Source organism: Brachyhypopomus gauderio, chromosome 11 (assembly GCF_052324685.1).
Source record: "Brachyhypopomus gauderio isolate BG-103 chromosome 11, BGAUD_0.2, whole genome shotgun sequence".
Lineage (NCBI taxonomy): Eukaryota > Metazoa > Chordata > Actinopteri > Gymnotiformes > Hypopomidae > Brachyhypopomus > Brachyhypopomus gauderio.
Window position 1 is genome coordinate 5,155,739 of NC_135221.1, and position 17,746 is coordinate 5,173,484.

At 44.6% G+C, this 17,746-nt stretch overlaps 2 protein-coding genes across 10 annotated transcripts in view; both read left to right on the forward strand.

The window, feature by feature from the left end:
• mbnl3 (muscleblind-like splicing regulator 3) overlaps positions 1-12,928 on the forward strand; it is a 31,477-nt gene extending 18,549 nt beyond the window's left edge. For 3 of the 9 annotated variants that reach the window (XM_077021236.1, XM_077021240.1, XM_077021237.1), the window contains 2 exons: positions 624-728; positions 6,191-12,928. In XM_077021236.1, coding sequence (XP_076877351.1) covers positions 624-728; positions 6,191-6,330 — 245 coding nt within the window. In that variant the 3' untranslated portion in view covers positions 6,331-12,928. Of the gene's footprint in view, positions 1-623; positions 729-3,982; positions 4,078-6,187 lie in introns of all 9 variants that reach the window. The other 6 variants (XM_077021238.1, XM_077021242.1, XM_077021241.1 and 3 more) reach the window with 4 other exon arrangements.
• A 153-nt stretch (positions 12,929-13,081) lies between these two features.
• rap2c (RAP2C, member of RAS oncogene family) lies at positions 13,082-16,907 on the forward strand. The gene is made up of 3 exons (XM_077021248.1): positions 13,082-14,542; positions 14,796-15,104; positions 16,205-16,907. The coding sequence occupies exons 1-2, from the start codon at positions 14,270-14,272 to the stop codon at positions 15,072-15,074; spliced, it is 552 nt and encodes a 183-aa protein (XP_076877363.1). The 5' UTR covers positions 13,082-14,269; the 3' UTR covers positions 15,075-15,104; positions 16,205-16,907.
• Positions 16,908-17,746: the final 839 nt, after the last annotated feature.

Consider the following 17,746-nt stretch of genomic DNA (forward strand, 5'->3'; position numbering starts at 1 on the left):
CGCCGGGCCCCTCCTGGCCCCTCTGGGGCCCCCCCCACCCAGAGGGTCCCGTGCTCAGCTGCACCTCTGCTTCATGTTTGCGTCCTGCGTCTTGTCCCACGTCGCCTTGTGGCTCCTCCTGGGCCGCCGCGCTAACCTCCCCGCTCTGCCTCAGCCGCACATCGCTTCCCCCGAGCCCTGCACCTTCCTCCTCCTCCTCTTCCTTCTCCCGGTCCCCTCCCTCCGAGCCCCTGCCGCGGGTCCGGGCCTCTGCCTGGCTTCTTCCGGCAGGAGAAGACGCCAGTGTATCGGTAGCATACTTATTCCATTTCTGCGGTTGGTTTTATGAGTGATCTTTTGAATGGACTGAAACCTGGTCCCCTATGTGGGCGTGTTCAGCCGTAGCCCCGCCCTGTCTGTCCTGCCCTTTGTCTGCCAGCTGCCCACTCTTCCTCTCCCCGTTCTGCCTTCATTTTGGCTCCCTGCGCGGCTTCTCGCCGGGCGTCTGCGTCTGTCCGGCCCCGCACCGCTCAGGAGGCCGGCCTTCTTTCCTAAACCATTGAGACCGCTTCCTGTTTTTTGTTTCTTTGTGCCCCCTCTTCCTCATCCTCCTCTCCCTCACCCTACCCTCGAATCTGTTGTAGGGCTTTTCAAACCCGCGGGCCCGCTGGCAGAGGGCCGCTGGGAGAGACGGGACTGGAGCAGCTGCAGGCCCCAGAACCGCTACCTGTCAGGGCCCGGACACGCTGGTGAGGGTATAGCCCTGCCCCCCTACCCACCTTCCCACGCCCCGCCCCCCACCTCTGTGCATGTACACCTGAACACACACACACACACACACACCTTCCCTACTCACTGATCACACAGCTACATCAGCCTGACACCACACACTCTCCGCCATGTTATTTGAAGGCCGAAACGGTTTTAAGGAGTGGACACACACCCACCTCACACCTCTGCTCTGCATCCGGTGCACTGCACTACCCTTCTATACTACGCTTCTGTACTACCCTTCTATACTACCCTTCTGTACTACCATTCTGTACTACCCTTCTATACTACGCTTCTGCACTACCCTTCTATACTACGCTTCTGTACTACCCTTCTGTACTACGCTTCTGTACTACGCTTCTGTACTACCCTTCTATACTACGCTTCTGTACTACCCTTCTGTACTACCCTTCTGTACTACCATTCTGTACTACCCTTCTGTACTACCATTTAGTACTACCCATCTATACTACCATTCTGTACTAGCCTTCTGTATTACCCTTCTGTACTACGTTTCTGTACTACCATTCTGTACTACCCTTCTATACTACGCTTCTGTACTACCCTTCTATACTACGCTTCTGTACTACCATTCTGTACTACCCTTCTATACTACGCTTCTATACTGCCCTTCTATACTACGCTTCTGTACTACCCTTCTGTACTACCATTCTGTACTACCCTTCTGTATTACCCTTCTATACTGCCCTTCTGTACTACCCATCTATACTACCCTTTAGTACTACCCATCTATACTACCATTCTGTACTACCCTTCTATACTACTGTACTGTACTACCCTTGTATGCTATCGTTTTGTACTGCCCTTCTGGGGGAGCCACTGGTGTTCTTCAAATCCCTAATCCTCTGTTTGTGGTGTAATGACCGATGCTGTGGTCTAGAGTGAACCTGGTGCCTGTGCGTGTGCATGTATGCGTGTGTTCGTATATGCATGCGTGTGCCTGTACCGTTAAACCTGAGCCCGCTCCCACCCCGCTCCCCTCACAAAAATAGTTTCCTCTCCTAATTAACTGCAATAAAGAAAAATAAATTGAGAGGACAGTACAGCTTTAGAAACGCAATACACAATAATATCTGTACTAGATAACTTCTTAAGCAAAATAAGATTCCAACAAAATAAGGTTCACAGCTCCGTGTTCCTCGGGAGTGGAATATGTAAACAATGCGCACGAGGGCATCAAAGGACTGAATCGAAACTAGCTAGCAGTGGTACGCTAACGACAGCGGTGGTACGCTAACGACAGCTAGCGGTGGTACGCTAACGACAGCTAGCGTCGCCACAGCGGGTGGAAATTATCATACAGTTAAGCCCGCCCACTAAGAGGGAAGATATGATTGGTCAATTTTGCTGTCATTTGAAACTGGTATTGCGCTGAATTATAACTGCCGGGCCCTCTGTACACGAACAGCGGGCATCACAGTCCTGATGGGGGGAGAGACAGGCTCACAGGCTTCCACTTAACTTAACCCCTCACCTTCAAACACAGATTGAATAGACACGGTTGAATAATTTATTTGCTTATAATTTTGTAATTGTTTAGATGTATATTGTCAAACTAAGTAGATAAAATAAAATTGGATAAATTATATATATTTATGTTTTAAGAATATTTTTAGGCCCTCTGAGGGCCCTGACGGTTCTCCACTGGCCTGTACATGTGCGTCTGCATGTATGCACGTGTGTGTGTATGCATGCAGTGCGTGTGCGCGTGTATGTGTGCACGTGTGCGTGTATGCGTGCATATGCGTATGCGTGCGTGTGTGCGGGTATGCATGCATGAGTGTATGCGTGCGTGTTCCTGAGAATTTGCATGTATGCGTATGCATGCGTGTATGAGTGCGTGTGCCTGTGCATTTGCATGTGTGCGTATGCGTGCGTGTGCGGGTATGCGTGTGCGTACGTGCGCCTGTACGTGAGGGGACACGCGTGTCTGCGTTTCTTTTGCATTTTCGGAGCGTTGGGCACCTCAGATTCCGCCGCTGGTCTCTCCTCAAGCTGTATCTGGCCAGTTGTAGCTCATGTCAGGAGAGCTACCTCACACACGTCACTCCCAAACACATGTCACTCCCAAACACACGTCACGTGTGCATATCACAGTAACAGGCCTCTCGCAGCGGTCAGTGTTCGGTGCATACTGTGTTACCACGGGACAAACGTGCTAGTTGTGTGCCACCATGCTTTGTGTGTGTAGTCTACATCAGCCTATCTGTGTTCGTTTGCTTTTCCTTCTGCTTTCCTCCAGCACATCAAAATACAACCGACAGATGTGAGCGTCTGATCGGATTGATTTTGATGACCTCTCACATTTGTGTATGAAAATGAGAAACATAGTTTTGTTGAATTCACATTTCCTTAGTACAGTGCCTAGGTGTAGTTCATGTCAAGTTGGTAACACTTTATAATAACCTTTAGAAGCTGTTTAAGACAATTGAACTATTAAAACTTAAAAATAAACAGGCAGTTGTATATAGTGAACACTTGGGTGGTTTAGAATTCATATTCTGTGTTTGACAGTTTCTGCCATTTCTAGACATTTACCATTTCATGAAGTATCTGTAATATGTTCATTGATCTTTTGTTGGTTGTTTGCAAGGCTGTTTTAAAGTAGAATCATAATCGCATCATGATTATGTGTAATCTTAACCTTTTTACATGTTTTAGAAGAAATGTGTAAGTTCATAAATCACTTGCTAGTTATTTACTATTCTTTTTGCAGTAAATTATTCCTTAATGGCAACAAAAACTTGCAGATATAATGAGACAACCTAATAGTTTGATTCAGACAAACCGCTATAGAATAACATTTCTTAGCAGAACATTATGAACAGAAGACAAAGTAAGTATCATTAGATTGTCCTGGTTTTGCCTGGTAATGATAAGGATCATAGTTTTTAAAAACATAGCCGTAGCCTTTTCATGAATAATATCTCAATGTGCTGAATAGCCATTTTAGCATTCAGTCGTTTAATAGTTGCTAGTTTATAAATACTTCCTATAAACATCGTATAAACGACGATTGTTATAAAGTGTTACCTCTGAGTTTTACTTGCATGTTCTGGGGTGGAAACGTCATCTTGGTAGTACATAAATGCTTGTTACCATGACTCTTCCGCCTGTTCCTCTGGCATATTGTGTCATGGTACTCATAACATTCCTCCTCCCCTCCACCTCCCCCTCTCCCTTGTTTCTTGTCTGACTCGCCTGAAAAAAGTTCCCATGATGCACGGTGCCACCACTTCCACTGTTTCGTCGGCTACGACCCCAGTCACCAATGTTCCTTTTGCTGACTCTGCCTCCACCAATCAGGTTTGCCCCTTCATTTTGGCCTCTTATCTTTTTAGCTGTAGACGCATCGGTTCTGGTCCACAGAGAGAACGCACTTGTATTTATTATATAGGCCTGTTGCGTTATAGATGCAAATGTATGCAGATCTAACAGTCCCTATAGGATGTAAAGGGTTCTGTTTATTTTTGTTTATTCGTTCCATATTTAACCAGGAAGGGTGCTTTTGGTCCTTAGGCAAGCCAACTGAGTTCGATGTTTGTGCAGGTTAACCCCAACTGGATTCAAACTCTCTGTGGACCATTCAGAGCCTCTGTGTAGCTCAGTGTCACCGTGTCTGTCTGTGTCTGTGTGTGTGTGTGTGTGTGTGTGTGTGTGTGTGTGTTCACCTCTATACTGTGTCTTTTCAAATGTCCCCACTGTATGTTGGTCCTACATAGCTGCATCCTCTATGTAGATAAAACGCCGTAGTGTTCAAAGTCATCCTTTCTCTTCTCAGGTCTATTAAAAAACCTTTGTGAAAATGACACTGTGATGCAGGCGCCCATATAGAGACACCCCCACCCCCCCCTTTTAGCAGGGGACGCAGGTTCGAGTCCCAGCTGTGCAATTTGTCGTCTGGTGATGGTGTCCCATAGGACGCCATCGGTTGTGTTGTCGCAGAGAGGGAATCTGAGAAACGCTCTTCCTGTACCATCAGCAGGTACCAGGCTGTCGGTCCAGCAGGGCTCCACTCCCCGGTGTGACAGACCGCTAGCTTATAATGCTGCGTGGCCAATAGCCCCGAACCATGTCGCTGTCGGACTGCTGTTACCTTTCAGCATGCTGGTTGTGCTGTGTGATTAGGGACCGCCCCACTACAACACTGGGTCTAGTACTAGACTAAGGAATGATTCTTAAAAAGACATTTGAAAGCTTTTGCGATGTTTGCTTCTTATTATACGACAGTCTTTTTTTTTTTTTTTTAATCTGATCCCAGTTTTCAAATTGTCAGCACTGCTGTGGAGGGCAGAGTGAAGAGAATTAATTTCCTGTCTGGTTTTTTTATGTTCAGATAATCTCTCAAAAGTCACAAAATGTGCCTTCTTCTGGAGGTCCTTCTTTTCCCGTCTCAGATCAGCGATTACGTCAGGATATTGCAGTTTCACATGGCTTCTCCTTGTTGGAAAGAGTAGTTCGGCTCGTTCGTGGATAAGAACGTTCTGATTATGATTATGTGGCTAAGAACGTTCTGATGATGATTATGTGGCTAAGAACGTTCTGATGATGATTATGTGACTAAGAACGTTCTGATGATGATTGTGGCTAAGAACGTTCTGATGATGATTGTTATGTGGCTAAGAACGTTCTGATGATTGTTATGTGGCTAAGAACGTTCTGATGATGATTGTTATGTGGCTAAGAACGTTCTGATGATGATTGTTATGTGGCTAAGAACGTTCTGATGATTGTTATGTGGCTAAGAACATTCTGATGATGATTATGTGGCTAAGAACGTTCTGATGATGATTATGTGGCTAAGAACGTTCTGATGATGATTGTTATGTGGCTAAGAACGTTCTGATGATGATTGTTATGTGGCTAAGAACGTTCTGATGATGATTATGTGGCTAAGAACATTCTGATGATGATTATGTGGCTAAGAACGTTCTGATGATGATTGTTATGTGGCTAAGAACGTTCTGATGATGATTATGTGGCTAAGAACGTTCTGATGATGATTGTTATGTGGCTAAGAACGTTCTTATGATGATTATGTGGCTAAGAATGTTCTGATGATGATTGTTATGTGGCTAAGAACGTTCTGATGATGATTATGTGGCTAAGAACGTTCTGATGATGATTGTTATGTGGCTAAGAACGTTCTTATGATGATTATGTGGCTAAGAATGTTCTGATGATGATTGTTATGTGGCTAAGAACGTTCTGATGATGATTATGTGGCTAATAACGTTCTGATGATGGTTTTTATGCCAAGCATCCTTCACTTTGCCTCAGTCTTCATTCTACATTTGTTACCCTAGACCTGAAGGAGCTTTCCTTCTCACCTCTCTGCCCCTCCCCTTTCCCACCCAAACCCCTCCCCCTCCTGCCCCCCCCTCCCCTGCTCTGCCCACGTGTCCTTGTCTTCCAGTAGACCCCGCCGAGGTACTGACTGCAGACCCGACAGACCTCCACTGCGTTCCTGTGGATGGCCACTTCAGCCCGGTCCCCAAAATCCTGCTGGCGACACCCATGACTCTGAGTACAGTAAGCCTCGCCCGCAACCTCAGTTAGAACACGCCCCCCTAACCTTGGCCACGCCCTCCCCCCACCCCCCCACCCTGTCATCACTCCTGACTGCACCGCCGAGATGCGAATGCAACAAACGTGTGCCTAAACTGTACGCCCCCCCCACCGGGGCAACCCTTTCATCCCTGCAGCTGACGGACACGTTCCACGTCACATTAGGGTAGAAAGAACAACAACAAAAAAAACAAAAGACTACGTCAACAAAAGGTTTGTTGATGCTGAAACAGGCAATACGTACGTTTGGACATATAACTGTTCGAGGAAGCATGCCCTGTTGATGCAAAGAGACTTAGTGGAGCTGAACGCTCTTTGAATTCACAGCCATACAAGTACACACAGATTTGTGGATGTGCACATGCTCGCGCACAAACACACACACACACACACTCGCGCACTTGTGAAAACGGTGCACTCTCTTGAAGTGAGGGTGAAATCTCAGACCCTGCATAAAGGATCCACCACAGTAACGGAGCTGAGGTGTGACCGCGCCTGACATCACAGCAGCCGCGTCCGTGGAGAACCCCAGGCTGCCATGGCTGTGTGTGTGTGTGTGTGTGTGTGCGCACGTCGCCCAGGCCGAGAGAGGGACGCAGACCGCCCACGACCGCTGGCACCAGAGTTTCCACTTCCTTTACATCCTCAACAAGCTTGCATGTGATTTTTGCTTTGCGCGCAGACTTCAGAGGTTCCTGTGTGCAACGCTGGAGGAAGATTGTTCACGTCATCGTAAGATCATCTTGGCGTCATGTCCTAAAGGCCGATTTAGTTTAAAGGTCGTCATTGTTCGTGCCTTCCATGTTAGAAGTGTCTTTTCCTGATACTCAAGCACCTGACCTAGATCTTCTGGTAGATATGTAAAAAACAAAACAAAACAAAAACAAACAAAATCCAAAAAAAAAATGTCATATAGCCTTTTAAAATGTCGGTGTGTTGTTCCTCACCCTGTGTAAAAATCCACTTGATGTCTGTTCTTGGTCTCGTGAGAGAGTTTCACATATGTAACCCAAACCTGATGTGCAGTAAGAGGTTGACTGAAATTGAGTGTTATTTTTCACTGCTTGTAGGGAACGTGGCTGCGCAGATACACACACACACACACACCTCTGTTTTCGAAACGCACACCGCCTTGAGCAGGTGCGAGAATGCCCCTGCGTCTGCAAAGATGCAGGTTCCCATCGCGGTGGCCCGGCTTGGCACCTGCCGCCCCTGTGATTGGACCGGCACCGTTTCCGAGCCCGACTGCTCCTCTCCCGCCAGCCTCGTCGCGGCTCATTGGCTGTCCCTCGCAAACTAGCGGCCCCTCCCTCTGATTTGCATATGAAAACGGTCGGTGAGGTCGCCATGGTTTTGCTGGAGCCTTTTATGGTGCGATTGCTTGCTAGCGTGTTGGTCGCCGCCTCTCGTCATGGTGCGGACGGTCCTTGCCAGAATCCACGGCCCCCTCCCTCCTGCTGTGTGACGGTCTGTTTGTCTCTGCTTATTGCCTGGCACTATTTGTTCCACCTCACAGTAGCACGAGATCTTGGAGCCGTCCACGCTGCAGATATTCTCAGCCAAAATGCCTCATGTCGAGTTCCACAGAACGCTTATCTGTTTGGAGGTGTTGTGCAACCAAAGGCCCTCTGGTGACCTGTGTAAAGATGGGGGTAAGATGGGGCCAGCCGACTAAGAACCCCGACGGTGCCGTTTGCCGAATACCCCTGAAATCGATTGTAGCGTGGTCAATACTTTCCACGCTCCCTGATCTCGCCGTCCAGCAAGTGCGCCCAAGGCCGTGGGATGTCCAGGCCTCTTAACCAGACCTTTCAAACGCAGCGTTTCCTGATCAACAGTGGTTGACGCAGAAGGGACACGTGGTTAAAGGGGTGAACCCCGTGCACCTGATCCAAAAACCAGACTGGTGGCTTTCGAGGGCGCTTTCCACCCCCCCCCCTTTGCGTTTGACGCAGTCGATTGTGATGCGTTTTCTTCTGAGCTCTTCCGTCTTTGCTAATTCACCTCATATGGTTGACTGGAGTCGATTCTGGCTGCTCCAGATATTGCAGCCCTGGGTCTGTCTGCTCTGAGTGAATCCAGTGATCTGCTCTTGATCTGGTCTGCTGCGAGACCTGGTAAGCGGTTTCTTTAATATGGCCTGAGGTGGTGGTTGGTTTAAAACGGATGGGTGCAGCGATGCGAGGTATAAAAGACAAACCCAGACTGTGTTTTAGGTTGGCGCAGAAGGCGTTTGTCCCTCCCAGTGACTGTCGGCTAACGCTGACTGAATGTTAGAGCATTTTGTTCTTTTAAATTAAGAGTTAATCCGATGTTTTTTGTCTTCATAAATATGCGTCTGTCTAGAAGTTTGAATTCAAACCACAGATTTTGTCCTTGTCAAACGTCGGCGGACCAAAATCGTAGGGCTTAGCTGACCGTCAGCCGTTTGACCTGTGTAATAACGTTTGCAAGTTGTGTTGAAAGCAGTGACCTCACAGGTCACGTAGGAAGAGAAGCACGTCCCTAGAGGATCCACGTCCCTAGAGGAGGTGTACAAGATGCAGCAGAGGTACTGGTGAACGATGTCACTTAAAAACATTGCCATGAAAGGGCCTTATATACATTTGAATGTGACATTTAGGACAAGGAGAATGTCGTTAAAGTTTGAGGATGCCTGTATTACCTTTTCTTTCCCTTCCTCCCAAATCCAACCACGACATATTTCAACATATCAAGGAGAGCGAAGCCTCTCAATGCCATCCACTGTTGACGTACTATACAAATCAGAGTCAAAGGATTCTCGAGTTATGGAGATTCACAAAGGACCTTTTGGAGTTGTTGCTTCGTTAAAACAGCTGTGCTGTTTGGTTGCAAAAGCAACGTAGCCACAGTGAGGAGGGATTTTAGATGGAAAACCACTGCATCTAAGAGATGAGGATCACCTGCATCTCTAAGATGAGGATCACTGCATCTCTAAGATGAGGACCTCCCTGGAGAGCGCATATTGGAGTCTGTTAAAAGTAGATCCCTCCAGGCCAAACATTTGGACCTGTTTTCTAGACATAGATTGAGGCTGGGCAAAGACTAAAACTGGTTTTTACTAGAAATGTTGTCTGAGTAATTTAGTCAAAGTCTTAATCTGTCTTTGGAAAACCAGCCCAAAATATATTATGCTTTACTATGGTGATATAAAAGATAATAAGCATGGAGCACTTAAAAGTCAATAGTGTAAAACTGAAGTCAAATGCAAAATCACAACAAGACGATATACTGTGTTATTGAAATACTGAATATCTGTGTTGTATACATTTTATAAAATGTTGGTGTGGGTGCGTGTAAAAGTTGGCAGTTGTTAATTTGTTTAGGAGAGTATCAGCTGTTGATTTGTGTTACAAATTATTTCTTGTAGTTGAATGAATTTCAATACCTAGCCAAGGTATAGATCTCTCTCCCTCTCACCCACCTATTTCTCTCTCTCTCTCTCTCTCTCTCTCTCTCTCTCACCCACCCCTTTCTCTCTTTTTCTTCTCTCTCGCTCTCTCTCTCTCTCTCTCTCTCTCAAGAGTTATGCCTTCTCCAACTGCTGTCCAGCTGGAAACAACAAAATACTTGATTAAAAAAACAAAACGTATGCCTCGTTTGGGGCTTTAGCATTTTAAGAACACTCACTTTTTAAGAAGTGTGTATTCATGTATAAGATAGTTAGATGATCTTATGTGTACATATTACAAGTGCGTCATTGTTATAGTTTTATCAGCATTCTAGTTATCATCACTTGACCTTTGTCATTTTAATGGTACTTATTTTGGATATATTGTCACAACTTAAGTCATGTTATAGCGTGTGTGGCATTTTGAAGAACTGTTGATTTCTAGCTAGTCTGATCATTAATGATTTCCTCTCAGTTACTTGTTATAGAGCATAAAATCTCATCGCATGAAATGAAAATAATCTGAATAATCTGATTCATAGTTTGTGCAGTTAGTGGTTTAAGATAAAATGCATAAGAAATATCTATTATATATACATTAATCTATATATACATTTATATGTATTACAATGATAGATTCATTGTTACTTGATAGTAAGTTGTTGTTGCTATGGCAACAAAACTACAACATGGCTACCTTTGTGAATCTTATTGTGAATTTTTTCACACTTAAATTGAAATAATGTACAAGGTTAACTTATTCTGAAATGGAATGTGTAGTTTATCTTGGATTGAGAGATGATTGCCTATTTTATACAAAAGAAAAAAAATGACAGGTGACATACCTTGAGTCCAAAGGCCATTTGGAGACATCATATGTTCTGTTTTTATGATTTCTTATTTTTCTAGGGGGTTATCGTTCTGTTCTGAAACCCTAAGGAGGTCATGTCTGTGCCTCAGCGAGGATGGCATGCATCACTGGGGGAAACATTTGGTAGCTTTGTTCACGTTGACACTGCAAAGAAAGTATAGTGCAAAACAGACTTACTTGAGGTTGGGAATCATCTTTTCAGAAAGGGCTGTCTGGACTGCTAGACTCCAAAAGGGATCTTATAGAACGGCTCATTTTGATGACCTGCGCATAAATCTTTAACTTGATGTCGGGTGTGGTGAGCTAGAGTTGTCCCCATGGTAACGTCTCCTTCCCCTGGTCTACCCACACTGCAGCCCAGCTGTGCTGGCCCCCCGGTTACTTGCCGCGCCCCCCCCATCAGTGTACGAATGTGTGTTCTTCACCTTGTTTGCACTTATGTACATAACTGAATCAAAAATATTCAGAATTTATTTTGAATATACATAGACGAATGAAAAAAATATATATAAGAACTGGTTCAAATCAAATGACTGTATTGTTCGGAATACAGGTAAACAATGATCCTTTTAATAGGGTGTCGGAGAAATGCTGTTTTCGAGGGATTTGTTGTACCGTTTGCTAATGCCCTTCTTACCATGAGCATGTTGTTGCTTGCTGATAAAATAGGAAAAATTCAATGATGCTTTGTAGTTTGTCATGGTTTATAACTGCAGATTCAATTGAGCACTCTGGCTGGGCTATATCTGATCCTGAAGTGTGCTGGTGGTGGTTGAGGGAGTCCTGTAAAACGTAGGTAATGTGTTACTGTATCTAGAAACCAAAGAATAGACTTGTTTTTCTCTTTTTTTCTTTATGGATTGTGAATTACTTGTTCTGTTTCACATATACCGCTGCGATTATTCACATATGTAATGGGCTAAATTCAAATTAACCTGTGGGTCTAGGAGCTGAAATGAACTTGGATCTACTTGGGTTTAACGTCTCTGAAATCTGCTCTGGTAATATTCTGCCCCCTGCAGGTGGCAAGAAGTATAAAAAATTCCCTTGACTGTGAGGAGGGCTGTCCTCCAGATAGTGTCCTACAGGTCACCAACTTCAGGGTCAGATTATAGAAGGACAGCATTGCAACCAGTTACACAATGTAAGGACTTTTGTTCCTTTTTTTGGTTCGTTTTCAGTGTTTAGCTTTTTCAAATGCTTGTGCATTCCCCAAAATCAACAATACTCCTAAATATTTTACTGTATTTCCTCAATCAAAGTAACAATGTTCCACAATCAAACGGTGAAAATCACCAGACAGAAGCCACTGTTGAAGAAATCTTGTACATTCTGTGCTCTACAATTGCTTTGGAAGCCAATAATTTTGTTGCCATGGCACTTGTCCTAGTAGTGAGGGAGAGACTGAATCTTTGTAGGTTACTACATATCGTCGATGCACCTTTGGGCCACTTTGGTCCTGAGCCTTCTGACTGTAAAGTGAAAGGTAGCACTTAGGACTTAATATGTGCATTGAATTGAGAAGTCCCAATGTGCAGAACTAAATGCAAAGGACACTTTTTACCACTGTGCTTGTTGGAGGAAAAACAACTAACACTCCTGCTGTCCGTCCTCCTGTGCCTAAACATTCTGTGTTGTGAAGACGAGTTTTGTGTTTTGTTTTGGGGTGTGTGTTTGGTTTTTTGTTTTTTTTTGTTTTTTTTTTTAGGGGAGGGTGGGGGGTAAAAATAAAACAAACAAAAAAATTTACTCCTTAATCATGGAGACCATCACTCTTATTGTAACCCATATCTAAATACCAATTTGTCTGCGTGTGGTGTGGGGAAAATTTATTTTATTCGTATTTGAAAATAGTTGACACAGTTGATATATATAGAGAGATAGTAAGTAGTATTTTAAGTTCATATTTATGTTGTACAAATGTTGGTATGGTTTATAAATGAGGTCTCTTGTTGAGACTGGGATTTGTCCCTTTAAGGGTGTCAGTTGAGTATAGTTTTAAATGCTGATGCCAGTGTATAAGTGCTATCTTGTACTTGGAACAGTTATAAGAATGTTTCAAACCTTGTTTGTTTCAAAGCCATAAAAGGTTCCTCTTTCCCCCACTGTAGGACAAGACATTTGAATGCTTTGACTCTTTATATGAAATGCTTCTCTTTCTATTTAGTGTGTCGTGCTTGTATGTGCTGAAGAATTGTGCTTCTTGCCAATCCCTTTTATGATTATATTAATGTATAGAATATATACATACTTATATGATCTCTGTTCATTTTGTTTGACATTTTAATAAAGCACTTAAATGGAAATCCTAGACGACGTTTTGTCTTGTATAAAACATGAAGCCTAAGCTACACCGTAATTCGTCCCGGATCCTCCTGATGTCCAAAACCACCGCGTGTGCTGTGCAGAGAATTGCTTCGAAAATCTTCGCACCGCGGCCTGGTCGTGTTATGACTTGATGTGTATTATTTATATATCCTTTACACGATCCTTCATGAGCAACTACAACGATCCGTATTTTTTTTTAATGCTCCAGATTGTTAATGCAATACCTTTTTTAAACGATTTCTCTGACGTTTCTCTCCGCAAGTCCCGCCTAACCGTTACTTGAACCTATGAACGGGACCGGCCGCGCAGGATCCAATCCAACATTTCGACGAGCCACATCGAGGTTTGCAACACATTTTTGCAAAAGTAGCGGCCATATCTTGACAGTGGGCTGCCGGGTTCTTCTCGGTTCGTTACCCCCCCCCCCCCCCCCCGGATATATATTTTTTAACGCTTTACACTGCAATAAAACCTGTTGTTGGAGCTCAGATTGGGGCGGATGCGGGGTTTCCGCCCGTTGTGCACCGGTCGGGCTGACGCGCTTTAACCGAGCGGGTCGGGTCGGTTAGGGAGGGAGGAGAGGGAGTGGAGGTCTTCACCACCAACAACCGCGGCTTTGCGTGGAGCTTTGAACCTGTTGATTAAGAGCCAGGACCCCCTGCGGCCGACGGAAGACGCCCGCCCGCCGTACGGAGGACACGGAGGGGCCGTTCCTCACCTTTATCCCCCCCCCCCCCCCGCACATTAGGGATGGCTGCCCGGCGCTAGCGACGCTCCTGCCTGGCGCTGCTCGTTCTCATGGACGCCAAGATGGAAGCGGCGGCGAACGCGTTGTGCATCTTTCCGCTTTAGTCAGCTAACGGGTCCTGCTGGGACTTATGACAGGCGAGTTAACGGGGGGGAGCGGCTGTTTAAAAAAATCTTGTCCAGTCTTGTGTTGCACTTGTGCGGAAGCGCGCCGAATCTAGACCGAGCGTAGATGGAGCAAGGGCGTCTTTGGTGTAGCTAGCTTAGCTTAGCCGAGCTTAGCTTAGCATACATTCGCCCGGCTTAGCCAAACTCGGCCTGTCTTAGCTTAGCTTAGCCTAGCTTAGCTAACTAGCTGGCCTGTGCTGCCGTATCGGAGCACATCGTTCAAGACGGATATAGGAACAAGTTTCGGCGCGTTTGGTTATTGGTTTCGGGTTTGAGGAACTGCTTAATTGCCGGTTCGGAGCACTGGGGTAATTCAACAGGTGGCTGCCTGCTTGTATGTCGGTAAGCAGGCGAAGTCCGCCACGCCGCAGCTGGGTCCGTCACTAGCGCCCGAACCCGCCCGGATGAAGGAATACAAGGTGGTGGTGCTGGGCAGCGGCGGCGTGGGCAAGTCCGCGCTGACCGTCCAGTTTGTCACGGGAACCTTCATAGAGAAGTACGACCCGACGATCGAGGACTTCTACCGCAAAGAGATCGAGGTGGACTCGTCCCCGTCGGTGTTGGAGATCCTCGACACCGCCGGGACCGAGCAGTTCGCGTCTATGCGAGATCTGTATATTAAGAACGGACAAGGCTTCATCTTGGTCTACAGTCTCGTCAATCAGCAGTCGTTTCAGGTAAGGCGTTTGCGTGGGTCAAGTCCACGTTCAGGTATAGCAGTTCTGGGAATAGCTTGCCAACTTTATGCAACAACTAGCTAGATGAACACTTTGTAATGATGCATAATTGCAGCGAGGTAAACTGTGTGGATCATGTAGGCGGCATGATGGACGTTCATTACCTGTGTGGCAGGCCTAAAGTAACTACAGCGGATGGATCAACAGGTAGGAAACCATGACATTTGCATCCTGTCTTCTTGGGTCCCTCTAGGATATCAGACCAATGCGTGACCAGATTGTTCGAGTGAAGCGCTTTGAGAAGGTTCCTCTGATTTTGGTGGGCAACAAAGTAGACCTGGAATCTGAGCGGGAGGTTGCTGGCTCCGATGGCCGAGCCCTTGCACAAGAGTGGGGTTGCCCCTTCATCGAGACATCGGCTAAGAGTAAGACCATGGTGGATGAGCTGTTCGCTGAGATCGTGAGGCAGATGAACTATGCCACCTTGCCCGAGAAGCAGGAACAGTGTTGCACGGCCTGTGTGGTGCAGTGAGGTCTCGGGGCCCTACCACACACTTCCCAGGTACTGGCTGTTATAACAAAGCCACACACGTATGGTCCCACATGTACAGTACACATTTCACCAATACTTTACCAAGGTGTTTAAAGAATGTGCCATTTGTTTTATTAATTTAACTACATTGGTAGTGTCTTGAAGCACAAAACTGGTGTCGTGTCTGATTTTGAACCAAACGTAGTGAACATAGTCATGTCCTGTACAAAGCAGAAAGGTGCTATTTGCACACAAACAGCTGTTTTTGTGCTGTGTGAGGATATTCCTCTCTTTTAGAGTCCAGAGGGACACACGGGTAACGCTATTCTAACCTGGTTTGGTTCTGTTATCGGTACATCACCCAAAGAATGTTACATAAAGAACAAAGCCAGCCAAGTCCAGCACAAGATTGCTGAAGCGTGAAGAGCCAGGCACAGTCTAGACTAGTCAGGTGGACATGAGCAGGGAGATTCCCAGAAAGGGCTAAGGAAGCCCCGCTGTCCTGAACAACAGTGTTCCAAAACAGGAAACTGCGCTCTGCATCGGATGTGCAGCTGTCATTTTGTTGTTGTCTTTAATTTTACTAAAGTAACATAAAAAATTCCCCAAGTCTAAATTCGCAGTGCCCGATTGATTTTAGTGGTCACAAATGTTCATGGAAATGTTTTGACGGTTGTGGTGTCATTAGGAAATAACTTCTCATTGCAACTTTTTCCCTGACCTACATTAGTTCGGATTTGTCAACCACACTCTTTGTTTTATTTTGGATCTTTATTCCAACTTTAATCTTGCTTCTGCAAAAAGGTAGTATGCCATTGTTGCTGTGAATGTGAATTCATGCCGTACGATGAGGAACTAAGGTAGCAGGTTTGCCTAAAATACAATGATTGTTTAGTGGACACTTAACATGTGTAGCAAAGTGATATGTAACTGAATCCCTAAATGGATAACTTAAAATCTGGTTTGATATGTTCACTTGGGCAACAGACGTGTCTTTGTTGAGACAGGAAGTCATACATAAATCAATGTTTTTATTAATCCATTAATGTCCATCTTCAAATATTACCAGTCAAATAATTGAATTATTGGTGTTAAAATAACTAACGCTGTTGCCTTTTTCTTTTGCCTAGACATAACATCTGGCAGGCTGCCCCTGTTGGACCGGTGTCTGCTTCAGTGACGTTTCGACCTGCTTCAATGAGCCACACCAGTGCCACTGAGCCCCCCTGAACACTAAGGCTAAATAATGTCATCTGACCAGGCTTGGTTTTGCTGCAACTTAAGCAGGGACTTTGAATTCTCTGACTTTCATTGGTGTCTGTATTGTAGAGCACATATATAGTACAGTATATATACAGTATACTGGGCTTTTTGGGGAACATGTGGTTAGCATTGGGGAGGGCGGGGAACATCTGTCACAGGGCTATTAATATCTATTTTCTTAGGGGGAAGTGGGTTATATATGAGCAGGACTTTTCAAGGCTGTAAAACTGCTGAAGGTGCTCAGTTATACATAATATCCCCAGGTCGTCTTTTAATGTTTTAAGTTTGATATGTAATTTTAAAAGTGACAATAGCCATTATACAGGTTTGAGACCTGGACCATCTAACTTTTGATCCCCCCCCCCTCTCTATCTTTTTTTTTTAAACTACAGTATGTATGCTTTTTTTCTCATAATAGTCTATTTATTAAAACGTTTACAAAGATGGAAACATATTGCATTTTTATGTTACATTGATTTATTTGCTTTTTGTGAGTATGCATTGTTTCTGAATTGGAGCATTAATGACGCCTTAAATGATTACAGTCTCAAACTTGTGCTGAGTCACTGCTTCCTGTCTCCTGTACTTTCTCTTGGACACGCAGGCCAAAAACCTTTTTTTAGATTCCACGACTTGCATGTATTGGGGAAAGGGCAGAGGGATGAACTTTGCTATGAAAATGATCATTCTACGACTGGAACGTTTGCTGAAAATGACTGCTTATAAGGCCTTTTTAATCCACTAAAAGAATATCACACAGTGCAAGTGTTGAATTTATAATTCTACACCAGGAACTAAAATTGAAAACATAAATCTTTCAGCAGGCTTCTAGTAATGTGACCTTCCCTAAGAGTCCCAAACATCTTGGTTAATTATGAAGGACAATTTGAAATGTATGAATTGAAGCTGTATGATGGAAAAAAGGTTTTTCCATCTTAAAGACATGATTGCTTAATGAGCTCAAAACGAGACCAGTAACGCATATTCATTATCTAACTAAACATGTTATTCCAGTATCATTGGTTGGTAATTAGATTTACATTGAAAAGTTTTCCTGTAGTTTTCGCTGCATGTGGATGTTAACGAGAAAATAGAATTTCAGTTCAAGAGACGCTGGAACGACTAAGTTAAGCAGCTTCAAGCCTCTCAAATAATATAACGTATAGTCTTTGAATGAGTCGTTTATTTACATAAATTAATACATAAATGAAATATTTACTGCTTTATTTTATTCTTCAGTCCTATAGAGGGCAGTGTATACCCGCTTATATTGTCTGTAAGCATTTAACCATTTATTCTTGTACTGGTCCAGCAATCTCTTTTATCGGGCTTGAGACGCCAAATCATGTAATTCTGCTTTACACAATTAGGTGTACAGCATATAATTATCGTTGTAAAGATTTTAAACG

Bases quoted from the DNA above. Each gene is read 5' to 3' on its own strand.
- rap2c (XM_077021248.1), top strand. From the start codon at position 14,270: ATGAAGGAATACAAGGTGGTGGTGCTGGGCAGCGGCGGCGTGGGCAAG. The intron at 14,543-14,795 runs GTAAGGCGTTTG...GGGTCCCTCTAG, and splicing joins TCAATCAGCAGTCGTTTCAG to GATATCAGACCAATGCGTGA.